Here is a 13,020-nt window from a genome sequence, read left to right on the forward strand (position 1 = left end):
AAGCCAATGCGTTGACGTTGCTGGCGGCCTCAGTTAACTTTCACTACTAGAACAGACGTAAAATATTTGTCTCCGAAGCTGGCAAAAGGACCCTTCAGCCCGACGTCGGAGCTGTCAAAGAAATGCAAAGCGACCTCTGCAGAATCGCCTCGCCGGAGCCGCACTTCCCTCCGCCGGCTCCCTGCGCGACATCCCAAAATTCAGGTAGCATGCTCCTTCAGCGAGCCGCCTCTGGCCGCTTCTTCGTGGAGGACTCGCAGTCGCTAATGCTATCCGCGGTAGTGCCTCAGCTGTTGCTGCCGCCACAGCACTTCTCCGGCAACCCCCTGGACCGCACATATGACCGGAGGCTTAAATTTGATGGAACTTCAAAATCTGACGAAATTAGCCTGGTGGTAGTCGCCGGCCGGGAAGTTTGCGTGCGTGAATCCATCAGTAGCCATCGCAGCAGCTCCGCCACGTTGGGCGGCTGCGCAGGCACCGCCATCACCTCTACAACCAGCACTGGAGGCGCCAGCACCGCACCCGTCGCCGACCTACAGGCTCTCCTCCTCAACGCCACAGATCCCGAACTCGACCTCAACAGCGAGAGTATCTGCTTGACGTGGGTTTACGGTGAGTAACTAACCTGCTATTTAACAACGGCCCTGATGGCAGGGAGTCAGCTGAGATATGAAACCGTTTAAAATCCGTTACACTCATAAACTTCCCCTCGTTGGAGTGGGGGACCAGGAACCTCGGGGCCTTGGCAGGAGGGAGGCTGCTCCGCCCTCCTCCCCGTTCCCCATGAACCCCTCCTCCACCCCTCCATCTCCAACCCCCCAGATCTGCTTGCCTTTGTAAATCCAGCTGCTCAAATAACTTAAATCTTAAATCTTTGCTCTATGGTTTTGGCATTATTGTTCTATTAAGCACCATCCTTACTACTTTGTCTATGCCTTAGTTTGATTCCCTGTAATTCAGAAATATTCATTGTTCTATGTTGTCATTTTGTTTTTTAGCCCGCTGCGCGTGCCCGCTGCTTGCGTTTTCCACGTATCGCCACCCCTGGATGGTAATCTTACCCCCCAGGTGACGCGGCCTACCAGCTGCCCCTGTACCTTCTGGGTCAGGACCGCACAGAGCGCTGGACGTTTGCCCTGGACGTGTCGGACTGCCGTACGGGTTTTATGGAGTTCCTCCGTGACACATGCAGCCTGGGCGGCGGAGTGGCACTCAGTGATCTGCGGGCGGCGCTGCCGCAGCTGTCCCGGGATGCGGCGGCCATCGCGGGTCAGGCTACAGCGCTGTCGCAATGGCACCAGGTTCGAGGGGGGGCGGGAAATAGGTCCGCGGGGTGGTGGTGGTGGGTTTGGTGTGTGTGTGTGTGTGTGTGTGTTTTGGGGGGGAGGGGGAAAGAGTGGGAGGTAAAGGTGGAGAGGGAAGGCTGTCACCATGAAGGGACAGTGTTTGGCAAAACAGTTTTGGTATCTCACCCACAAAATCACCGACCCCGCCGCATCTCATCATCATCATCATCATCATCATCAACGTCAACACCACCATAACCAACACCACCGCCAACAACAACACTACCACTTACAGCACCATCGCAACCCCATCAACAACACCGCCATGCGTTTTCCTTGTTGTCGTGTCGTCCCTCTATTTGCCCACCCACACCCCCTTCCGCCTTTCGGTCAGTTCTATACGTCTGGTCTACACTCTTGCCCTGGCAGCAGCTTTTGACTCGTTTGTGGTTCGTATCTTTCCCCCCCTCCCCTTCCAGAGTCACAAGTTCTGTCCCCGGTGCGGCGCCCCCACCGCCCCCGTGGAGGCGGGTCTGCGGCGGCAGTGCACCGCAACCCCCCACCACAAGGTGTACCCCAGGACGGATCCCGTGGTGAGAGTGGGGGGGGGGAAAGGGGGGGGAGGGCTGTTGATGTTGGGAGGGGGGAGAGTTGCTTAGGGTGTGTGTGGTAGGTTGTGGATGGGGTAGGTGTAGGTGATTGGGGGGGGGGCATGCGTGTAGAGGGCCTGGTAATGCGCAAGTGGCTTGGTGCTGTTGTTGGGAGTGAACCCCAGAATGATGAATATGTGGGGATGTGTGTTTGGGGAGGAATAAGACGAACCACTGGCGGGGGGCTGTTGGGGGGGCGGGGGGGAATTCCGGGGGACTGGGTGCATCGAAATCGAGAAGCAAGTATGACGTGTTTCCCGTCCTCCCCTTCTCCCCCGGTGCCGTGGACCGACGACGTGGCCCATTACCTTGCCGTGGCCACACGAACACAGCACATCGCTTTGCTGCCCCTTCACTCCTCAGGCAGCTTACCCTTTGCTTATTATAATTACATCTCCCCATCACACACATACATACACACACAAAAACATACAAGCGAACCCCCATTAAGCAGTTGGTGCTTTGGACGTGTCGCCAGATGGCCCCCTTCACTTCTTTCATTTGATTATCACCCCGAACTCGATTCCGTACACTCCGTACCGCCGTACCTCCCATGTAACGCTCACCAGGTGATTATGTTGGTGGAGTCCCCGGATGGTCGCCGCGCGCTGCTGGGCCGCAACAAGAAGTTTACTCCAGGGATGTACACGTGCCTGTCGGGTTTTGTGGACCAGTGCGAGAGCGTGGAGGAGGTGGGTGATGGTGATGCCCGTCGGGGCGAAGGGTTGGGAGTATGTTATGTGTGTATGTATATTATATTCGTGTGGTTTGGAATAAGAGGGGGAATAAGACGTGCACGTGGAAAAATGAGCAGCAGGTGTGTACGGCAGGAGCTTTGCATTGGTTGGTCGGACGGGTACTGTTGTACTCCTCGCATTTCCCCTCCATCCCTTATCCCTGATTTATGTCCGTTTCCCTCCCCGTCCCCTTCCGTGTTGTGTTGTCCGCTTGTCCCCCCCACCCCACAACACCCCACAACACCCCACAACACCCCACAACACCCCTCAACACCCCTCAACACCCCACAACACCCCACAACACCCCACAACACCCCACAACACCCCACAACACCCCACAACACCCCTCAACACCCCACAACACCCCACAACACCCCACAACACCCCTCAACACCCCACAACACCCCACAACACCCCACAACACCCCACAACACCCCTCAACACCCCTCAACACCCCTCAACACCCCTCAACACCCCACAACACCCCACAACACCCACCCACCCCACCTCGCACCCCGCAGGCGGTCCGTCGCGAGGTGTTTGAGGAGTCCCGGGTGCTTGTGGCCCAGGTCACCGTGGTGGGCTCGCAGCCCTGGCCCATAGGCCGCTACGGGGGCTGCGAGCTCATGCTGGGGTGCATGGCGAAGGCCAGGAGCTACGAAGTACTGGTCAACATGGAGGAGGTGGGCGCGAGAGGGGAGAGGGAAAGGGGAGGAGGGGAAATTACCATGTTTAGCACAAGTCAGAAGTCAAGAAGCAAAGGAACAACTGGGCCGACGCGCCTCGGCGTGCAGTTAGAGCCACTGCGTTTTGCACCTTGTACCAATACAGAATTGAAAAAAGTGTACGCAGGACTAGCACTACGGACATACATACACACATACATACACACGGATGGGGCGACGACTATGCAGATTTGGGGCGCACACTCGGACTGATGAGCGCAGTTTGTCTTTCGTCGTGTCTTCGCTCAATTTACTGACTTCCTCAATGCTTTAGGCGTTCACAGTTCAGGGAGGAAGGGAGGGGAAGTGGCTGACTGCGAGGCCTTGGGCCCCTTGGTGGCGTCAATCGCACATCGCACACAGGCATTCGAACACCGCGACTCGCACGGCTCGATCACGGCATTGTTATTGATGTATAAATTAGGGTACGCATCTGACTCACTTTTGCGGGGCGCCCTTGCGGATCTTCGCACCCATTGTTTAGATGGAGGACGTACAGTGGTACGACAAGGACGAGCTGCGTGCTGCCGTACGGATGTACGACGTCATGAACCCTCTGCCCGAAAGCGATGGCGTGGCGGAGCTGCCCATGAGTGTCGCACAGCTGCAGGTGTGTGTGTGTGTGTGTTATCAGAAAAAGGGGGGAGCTGCGGGGGCTAGGGGGGCCTTGTACTGCTGTAGGGCGTGTAGGGAAGGGGGCTGCTATATGGGGTGTTTGTATGTATGTGTGTGTGCGTGTGTGTGTTTAAATGTTTGACCTGAGCCGCGAGGAGTGCCCAGGATGTGAGGTTGTTGTTGTTGTTGGAGGAGGAAGTCACACACACAGAGCTTTAGCAAAGCAGCCAAGTAGTAGTCGTCCGGTAATGGAGTGGCAGAAAGTAGCTGTGTGCGTGATGTGGCGCAAGGACAGGATCGGCTAGAACGTGTACTTGCTACTTGCTTCACAGGTACATGGCCTCTTTTAGGTTATTCATATTAACGGCAAAGAGGCCTCCCCCTCCCCCTCCCCCCCTTTCCCCCCAAAACACACACACACACACGTCACTTTAGAAGGTCCCCACACAATCAGCGCACCGAGCCCATATTGGCACTGATCAGGATGATTTACGACATATCCTCCACTTCCGCGTCCACCGATCCACATCTACCTCCACCACCTCCGCCTCCGAAACCCCGTTCAGGAGCGTTCCCTGGAGCAGCTGGGCTTCTTCATTCCGCCACCTCTCGCCATCGCCCACCACCTCATCCGCACCTGGGCTCTTCACGACGGCCCCTGGTTTCCCGGCTTTGCAGCCGCGGGAGCAGCCGCCGCCGCCGCCGCCGTCACCGGCGCGGCGTCCCATGCGTCGTACACGGCGTCGCCGCAATCGGCGCAGCCGAACGCCACGGCGGGTGTGGCTCTTCCCGCTTCCTCTGCTGCCTATGCGACTGCTGCAGGTCACCACAACCACCAACACTACAACCATAACAACAACAACAACAACAACCAGCATTACAACCATCATCATCAGCAGCAGCTACAGCAGCAGCAGCAGGGGTACGTGCCCAACGGCCTGGGCAACGGTAAAGGCGTTGGCAATGGCAAGAGTGGCAGTGAGGCCTCCGTGGTGTCAGGAGGGCAGGACGCTACCGGCGCGCACACGCGGGGTCGGCTGTAGCGCACGAACACCGCACTCGCACCGGTTGGTTTGGACGGAGGGCTGCATGTATATAGTGAGAAATGGAGAGGAGGCTTCCTCTTATGATGATGATGATGGCGGTGGTGGTGGTGGTGGTGGTGATGGATGTGTAGCAGGCCGTGGGGCACGTGGATGCAGGAAGGGAGGGACGGCCTCGGGGCCCGAAGATCCTTAGATTCGAGGACCCTATGGCGGGCTAGGACGGCGGTGCGCATAAATAAGGGTGTACTGGGGGGTTGTGAGCTGTGGGAGGTTGTGAGCTGTGTGAAAGGAAGTACGTACGTTTTTCACGGAGGGATTCTGGAGGGATGGGGGAGGGTGCGAGGGCGCGGGGTTTGGAGGGAGGAACCTACCCCCTACCCCCTGCACGCGACGTCTCCGGTATCCAACAAGCCACCAGCTCACCAGCACAGCCGCTCTAGAGCCGGAACTAGAGCCCTCTCAAAGAAATACGATCCAACTGCCGCTGAGTAGGTTTCGAAGCTGTTGATTGGCTCAGCGCCTATAGATGACCGTCGTTTTTTGCCTTGTCTGATGGCCAAAATGTGACCTTCCCGAATATCTTGATGATCCGCGTGAGGGGGGAGGAGGAAGAAGCAGAGGAGGAGGAGGAGGAGGACGAGGGGGTGAGCCCTGGTGGTGGAGGGGCGACAACAGGGTTTGAGGCTGCGCTGGAGCTGGAGGACGGGGATGTGGAGGACGGGGCTGTGTGGGGGGGTCGATGTTTGAACGAGCTGATCTGAGCTGCCGAAGGGGACGGCAGAAGGTGGAGCTTGGCTGATGTGCGGTAGCTTGAGCAGGGAGGAAAACAGACAGACGGACTGACGGACTGACAGACAGACGTTTTGTCGTAACGAGTTGGGAGTGGAAGGTAAGGCAGGCATGGTGCTTTTGTTTTGCTGTTCTCATTGTTGTACCAACGTGACGGCTGTAGTGGCGCGCGCGTGGGCGCCGGAGGCTACACGTCCAAGAGCCAGGACAGCACAGCACAGCAGGCGACGGCGACAGCACAGCAGCCTGCTGAAAGTTGCTGTAAAGCTTGTTTGTTTGATTCGGGTGACGTGTAGGCTGAAGGTGGAGATCCTGTAGTTGTTGGATTTGATTGATCGATTAATCCCACACGCACGGACTGGCAGTAGCAGGCGGGTTGTGAGCACACATGGATGTGTCGGCCGGCTGTATGGCACGTGTCCGAGGAGAGGTCCCCTCGCCCTCAAGACTACCTCGGACTCGAAAACAACATAAAAAAACGACTCTTTATTGTGTCTCTATTATGCGAGGCAGTTACGAAAGCCTTTTCTTTTTATCGCCTCTTATAATAAGAACCCTTTATCCTCGTGATTAACGTTTTGTGTTTCTCGCCTCTTGCTGTGGTGCTGTGAGGGAGACGAAGGGTGCTCCTGCGCTCCTGCGGCGGCGCACAGCACTTTGTGCGCCGATGTCGTCATGCATCGTGTGCTTTCTCACACAATGTGTTGGCTGTGGTTTGTGGTGTGGTGTGGTGTGTTGGCGGCTTTCGCCGCGCCCCTCTGATGGCAAATGGATTAAAATTATCTACTTACGGTTGAGATGGCGAGGAGGAGGAGGAGGAGGGTCTTCCGCGATCTGAAACTGCTTTTGGAAGGCGGGTCCTATCCTGCCCTGTCTCGTCTGGTTGGACCGGGGTGGGGAATGCGGAGGCGAAAGACGTGGGAAGGGAATGCTATTAGTGTCCGGGTTACGTAGCCTGGTCAGTACCTAGATTGGTACATAGAAGTACTGCTGCGATATGGCGATGTGATTTTCCTTCTTGCCAAATCCGGCCCCCAAGACGCAGCGATGGATGAGGCGAGAGGTTCATGGCCAGAAGGGGGAGGAGGAGAGCGGCGGAGGGTGAGGGGGTATTTTGGGGGTCCATGGGGCCCCTCTTAGTCACGGGAGCCCGTGCGGGAGAGGACCCCTTGCGTTGTTGCGGATGGAATGCAGCCGCTGCGCGGGATCATCCCGTGGTGTAACTTATTTCGGATTGCCGATTAGTCTTGACGGGCTCCGAGTGTGGGGCCTTATATCAGACCCCTGCAGCGGCTAGGTTGGGGGTGAGGATGCATGAGGTTTTTTTTTACTGGGACCCTTGTACAGAGAAGGAGCATGTGGACGAGTGGAGGAGAGGAGAAAGCAGAGCGGCGAGTGGCGGCTGACTGCGTTTGGGTGGATGGAGGCATGTGCGACGATGACGATGATGACGACGTAAACGGTGCATGCACATCATGCACACATCGTGTCTCAGATTTATTTTTGGCGGGTACAGCAAAAGGTTGTCAAACGGCACGAAATGGCACGGATTATGGCTGTTTACCGTCTTTCTTTCTATGTTGTAGCTTCATTGTTGTTGGCTGTATCTTATTGACTTTTGTCTGCGCTTGTGTGTGTACGCGTGGGCGATCCTGACGCCCCCATCCATGCCATAGGCCCTGACAGTTTTGGCCGTACATAGGGCCCCTAGGTTGTACGCCAGCAAGGGGGACTGGAGGAAGCGGCTCCTTGGAAGCGGCTCCATCTGCGCGGAGGAAGTTGTCTCCAATGCCATCCGGGGGAGCGGTCCGCTGGTGGTGAAAAGAGGAGTTTGATGAGAAAACAAGTTTCCGTTGTCACCCCTTCGACGTTTGGAGGCACCGGGGGGCCTGGGAAATTTGGAACGGTCCGCTCGCTCGCGACACATGATGACGTGGTCTATTGATTGATTCCTCTCCCGCAGCATCACACTACACTACTGCAGTAGTGTGTGCGTGTATATCTGTGTTTACGTGTGCTGTTGTATCCACCGGGCACTTTTGTTTCTGTATTTTGTTTATCCATCCGTCTATCCATCCACCCTACTCAGTTCTCGTGCGCTGTAGCTGTGGGAGTGGAGGCATGACCACCTTTTGTGTGGGGGGGTAGTTAGGGGGCGGGACGGGAGGGTGCGCTTGTTGCATGGTGATGTGCTGGAGCGCAACTGATTACCATTGCGTGTGATGTGCTGGAGCGCAACTGATTACCATTGCGTGTGCTTTCGGAGGCTCTGTGTGTGTGTGTGTGTGTTAATGTGTGTTACTGTGTGTGTGTGTTAATGTGTGTTACTGTGTGTGTGTGTGTTAATGTGTGTTACTGTGTGTTACTGTGTGTTAGTGATCTGAGCCGTGTCGCGGGAACTGCCGATGGTGGTGCGTCATATGGTGTGGAAGTTATGGTCGCATGATTGAGATGGTCGCCGAGGGTGCAGCCGCTCCCGAATTCCGGGCATTAAGGGGGCAGACTGAGGAAAAAGGGTTGGGTGATGCTTCTCGACGAATTGTGATGTTTTCTTCCGAGCAAGGCACCAAGGTAAGTGGGCGGGTAAGTGGACGAGTGGCCGGCCCAGTGACAGAAGAGGCCACCTAGGGTTGGCCTTTACCACACATACACTTTTGTACCTTCATGCATGCGCGTGATATTGCGACATTTACATACGGACGAGGTATATACGGACGTTAATCCCAGATCGCGAGCTCCATGTGTGTCCTGTGGACCAAAAACAAGGCTTTTGCGATAATTTAAAATAATAAGAGAAGAGCAACAAGACGAAATGCATGCCTGTCCCTCGTTACGGATATGCATTTTGCTTGCGCACGCTGGACCTTACATCATTCGACCGGGTAACCCTGATGTCCATTAACCATGCCTGCCGTATGGCATATACCTCGCAAGCAAGCTGTTAATCATCATCATATTAATCCTTGCCCCCCGACTGGGTCTGCTGGATAGATGCTGTCTCACTCCCCTCTTCTCTCTCTCTCTCCGCCCGGCCTCTTCATACTAATTGTGCATTACTAGACGTATTTTCGGAAGTGTCGTCTGTCTGTGTTATCAGCTAGCGCCTTTTCATCGTGCAGCGTCGTGCAGAGGGTTAGGTGCGAAATGGGGATCGGATGCGGACAGCGGGGTGGCTTCGACTGGACAGTCGATGACCGAGGGATATGCAAAATTGGCCCTTAGTGCATTCCATTACTGGTTTAGCTGATCTCGACAGAAGGAAAAAGTGCGTATTAGTAAAACATGCTTGCACGGGATTGGACAACTAACAACAATTCTCATTCCTTCGTATCTTCCTCCTCCAGTCGCCTCCTGCCTTCGAGCAACAGCAAACGTGCAAACAAATACACAAGCAAGGGCAGCAAAGAGTGTTGAAAGAATGTGCACAGGGGGGACAGGGGCGGTGTGGGTCAGCAAAGTAGTTGCGTTAGTGTAGATAACACGGCGTAAAGGGGTCCTAGCACGGGTATTACCGGAGTAGATGTGGTAGCAGTTGCCCCGTCAGGCTGCCGGGGCGACTTCGCTCTCGGTGCCACAAGTGCGCCACGAAAGGGCGATGTACCTTCCTTCCGTACATGTATACCTTTTAGCGTGCATTTCATCCACCATCGGACTAACTCCACGGTGAAATGCTTTGATGTTACATGGGGGCCAGGAAACGGCCGTCAAAAGGGGTAGCAATAAGGACATGGCTGCATGGAAACGTACAGTTTGAGCCTCTATCTATCTTTTTAACAGCATCTTACATGTCCCATCGATGGGCGAACGAGAAACCTCGATGTGGCTGCGGGGGGGTTGGGTTGTTCATCCGTTAACGCGGTACGTGATCTGAGTAAGAAACGTCAAATTGGCCTTTGCTTTTATCTTGCTTCAGCTTCCTATGTGGCCCCAAATTGGTTATCGCTTTTAAAGCGGTAAATTATTGGCCTTACAGATACCTTTACCATAGCATGAGTAGCTATCTTTGCAGGTATAAACCAATCCCAAACTTATGTAGATGCAATAAAATTAGCGACAGTTTGGGCGTGGTTGCTATGATAACCCTGGCCTAACGCCATCCATACGACATGATTCCGGAGCGAGGACACTCTCCTTTGAAATCCGTAGTCGAACCATTGATTACTCATCTGAATTAGCATCTGAACTTACCACTGCGTGCAATACCGTAAGAATGCCTACGCTTAACGTCATCACAAACGGTGAGCACAGCCAGCTTGATTGTTACGCATAGTTCACTCACATACGCATGTCACATAGTTGATCCATCGCAGTTCCGTGCGACCGAGTGACTAGCTCGGATGTCCTCAAAGCGCTCAGCAAGGCCGTGTCAAAATCTGTCGGCAAGCCGGAGCAGGTGCGCTTGCCGGGCAACAGCAGCCGGGAGGAAGGGAAGTCCCTTAACAACAATTCCGGCCATATGGGCCGAAGGAGGGCTATGAGAGCGGGTGACGTTTTGCATACAGACGCGAGGAGATGAATCAATCCCTCGACACGATCCATGTACTCCACCTGTACGGACGCACACACGCCCGCGCCGCCGCATCCCACCCCATGGCGCCCGTACCTCCCACGCAGTGGGTGATGTGTAGCCTGACCACCGACAAGCCCATGATCTACGGTGGTTCGGAGGAGCCTTGTGCGTTTGGATACTTCATGTCCATTGGGGCCATTGGAGGCGACGTGAACCAGCCGGTGAGCGCAGTAGCAGTAGCAAGTTACAAGTTACACATTACAAGTTACAAGTTCCGCACACAAGTGCGGGTGTGTCCGTAAAAGCCGGGGGGGCCATGGACGTTGTATTGGTAATGATGCGGGTACGCGGAAGTAGCAGTAGCAATTGCAGTATCGACAGGATCATTATAATAAATCGGACCGATCATTTCCAGTCCCACCACGGTGGGACATAGCGGAGGGGTATAGAGTGTAGAGCTTACTGAGGTTTTTACGTAAACCGCTCCCAGGCGTGAGAGAGTGAGGGGGCTTAGAGCGTTTGCGCGGGGACGGCATGTCGGTGGTGGGTTTGAAATTATGTCATGACCTTTTAACCCACCACCCACTGCTACCACACGCCCACCTTACTGCCCTGCCCCGCCCCGCACTGCCGGTTTGGTTTCCTTTCCGGCGAAACCCAATAACTTACATACATACATACATACATACATACATACATACATACATACATACATACATACATACATACATACATACATACATACATACAGAATATCCGGCAGATCTCCGCGGCGATATGCGAGGTGCTCTCAACGCATCTGGGCGTCCCCGCGGCCCGCGTGTACATCGAGGTGCGGCTCCCGGGGGGGGGAGAGACCGGTGTTTCGAGTGTTGAGGACTCCAGGGATGATGTGGAAATCACACACGTGCAAGAAGCAGAGAGTAGTCGTCGTCGTCATCGTGTGTGTGTGGGGGGGGAGGGGGGAAAGAGAGCTTAAGTCGTGGGTTGAGGACGTGGGGCTCCCGAGTCCGAGTCCGAGTGGGAGTGCAATGGGCGCTTGGTGTGTTGGTTGGTTGTGTGTAATGCCCGGCATGATTTAGGGGGTGTATTGTCCGACTTCGGTGCGAGGGGTGGGGGGGTGTTGTATCTGGAATTCCTGGAGACTGAAGCTGTCGAAGACTCCCCGTAGGGGAGTTCTTCCCTTTGGTGTTCTTCCCCTAAAGGGGAACTTCCCACGCATCCCTTCAGGTTGTGTGTTTCTTCTTAGAGGTTATCCGGTACGTGGGAGAATTCGATTGCCATCAGGGGCCCAGCTACCCCAGGAGCCCCCCCACACACACAGCCCCCCCCACATAGGCCCACCTTTAGTTCCCGAACCGCCACCCCTTTTCTCTTATGTACATGAAACCGCCACTCGCTGTCAAAGATTTTTACTGATACTGATTATAATGTTTAATGCTCAACCCCTCCTCAACCCCTGCGCCTTCATATGTCTCGCTTTGGAGCTGCCCCTCTGGGTACGGATACGCGGATATACGGCAGTTTTCGGACGTCAATGCCTCAGATGTCGGCTGGAACGGGTCCACCTTTGTATAGATAAACAGACAGACAGATATACGGACATACTGACAGACAGACAAACAGACAGACATACGGAAGGACGATGAGACGGAGGGGGGATGGAGGAAGGGATACGCGGACGAGTTGGATGGTTGGCTGTCTGGACGGATGGGTTTCACACCTGCCAGGTTGAGCCTGCCTAGCTGCTGTATTTCGTAGGCAACCTCCTGTCGCTCATGCCCGACGCCAATCGCGTTATTGTAAAGTTGGCGCGAAATCATTGTGACAGAAAAGGAGCAAAGGTTTTTTCGGAGCACCTGGGCTGGTGCCAGGATGCCATCCACGGCAATCGGCAAGGCATCGAAGCGCCCTGGCTTGTATCGGAGGCCAGGTAAAAACAGGTCGCGGCGTGCAAACACGGTTGCATCGTGCGTGTGTGTGTGTGTGTGTGTGTTTTACCAGCGTGCGGATGCCGCTGCTGCCGCGGCAACGGCAGCAGCAGCAGTAGCAACCGCCACAAAAATCCACTTAGCGACATGTTGAGGTTGCTACATTTCATTTTAATGTAGGGCAATTGGGAAGGAAGTACTGCTGTCCTTATTAACTGGTCTATTCCTTCCGGTGTTCGTTGATCAACTGTCCGCGCTTCTGGTGTTAGTTGTTGGTTGCTGGGTGGAGCAGCAGGAGCAGCAGCGGCAGAGTTGCCCAGCAGCATGCCACATGGGCCTCCTGTGTGTTGCGGTTTTCATGAACACGTCCGGTCGTACAACACCACCTTCAAAGCCTGTGAATTACCATTATAACCTCACTGGCAATCTACTCGTGTTACACATGTACTCGAAAGCTCCGCCCCTACAAGCCCCCGCGAACCGTAAGCACACGCCTCACGCTTCCTTCTAGGACACACACACAACTGCCTTAGCAGTGCGATGCAGACGGGGTAAACGGAGGGCCGGCCAAGGCCACAAAGCAGGGAGAGACGAAGGGCCCGGGGAAAACAGGAAAGGAAACTGAAATTACTAACTACCAACAATCGGCAGCGGAAAGGACTGCATCTTGCTCTTTTCAAAACACTGCTGAGAACGAAGCTTAAGGTTTGAAGAGGAGCTGCCCCAAC

General features: G+C 55.0%; 2 protein-coding genes across 2 annotated transcripts; both read left to right on the plus strand.

Moving 5' to 3' along the window:
- Nucleotides 1–122: 122 nt before the first annotated feature.
- On the plus strand, nt 123–5,059 carry VOLCADRAFT_118984 (uncharacterized protein; the record flags this gene model as incomplete). The annotated part of the gene is made up of 9 exons (XM_002955132.1): nt 123–419; nt 543–615; nt 1,072–1,304; nt 1,769–1,882; nt 2,509–2,631; nt 3,198–3,359; nt 3,886–4,011; nt 4,583–4,793; nt 4,839–5,059. 9 exons carry the CDS (start codon nt 123–125, stop codon nt 5,057–5,059), a joined length of 1,560 nt encoding a protein of 519 aa, XP_002955178.1.
- Nucleotides 5,060–10,026: 4,967 nt separating this feature from the next.
- On the plus strand, nt 10,027–12,743 carry VOLCADRAFT_83092 (uncharacterized protein). Its single transcript, XM_002955133.1, has 5 exons — nt 10,027–10,089; nt 10,162–10,244; nt 10,466–10,582; nt 11,113–11,193; nt 11,886–12,743. Exons 1-5 carry the CDS (start codon nt 10,062–10,064, stop codon nt 11,937–11,939), a joined length of 363 nt encoding a protein of 120 aa, XP_002955179.1. The 5' UTR covers nt 10,027–10,061; the 3' UTR covers nt 11,940–12,743.
- The last annotated feature ends 277 nt before the right edge of the window (nt 12,744–13,020 follow it).

This window comes from Volvox carteri (genome assembly GCF_000143455.1).
Source record: "Volvox carteri f. nagariensis unplaced genomic scaffold VOLCAscaffold_49, whole genome shotgun sequence".
NCBI classification, from domain to species: Eukaryota; Viridiplantae; Chlorophyta; class Chlorophyceae; order Chlamydomonadales; family Volvocaceae; genus Volvox; species Volvox carteri.

Excerpts from the sequence above, each read along its gene's own strand:
- VOLCADRAFT_83092 (XM_002955133.1), top strand. The coding sequence starts at position 10,062 with ATGCCTACGCTTAACGTCATCACAAACG. Across the intron at positions 10,245-10,465 it reads CTGTCGGCAAGCCGGAGCAG|TGGGTGATGTGTAGCCTGAC; the intron begins GTGCGCTTGCCG and ends CCTCCCACGCAG. Across the intron at positions 10,583-11,112 it reads GAGGCGACGTGAACCAGCCG|AATATCCGGCAGATCTCCGC; the intron begins GTGAGCGCAGTA and ends ACATACATACAG.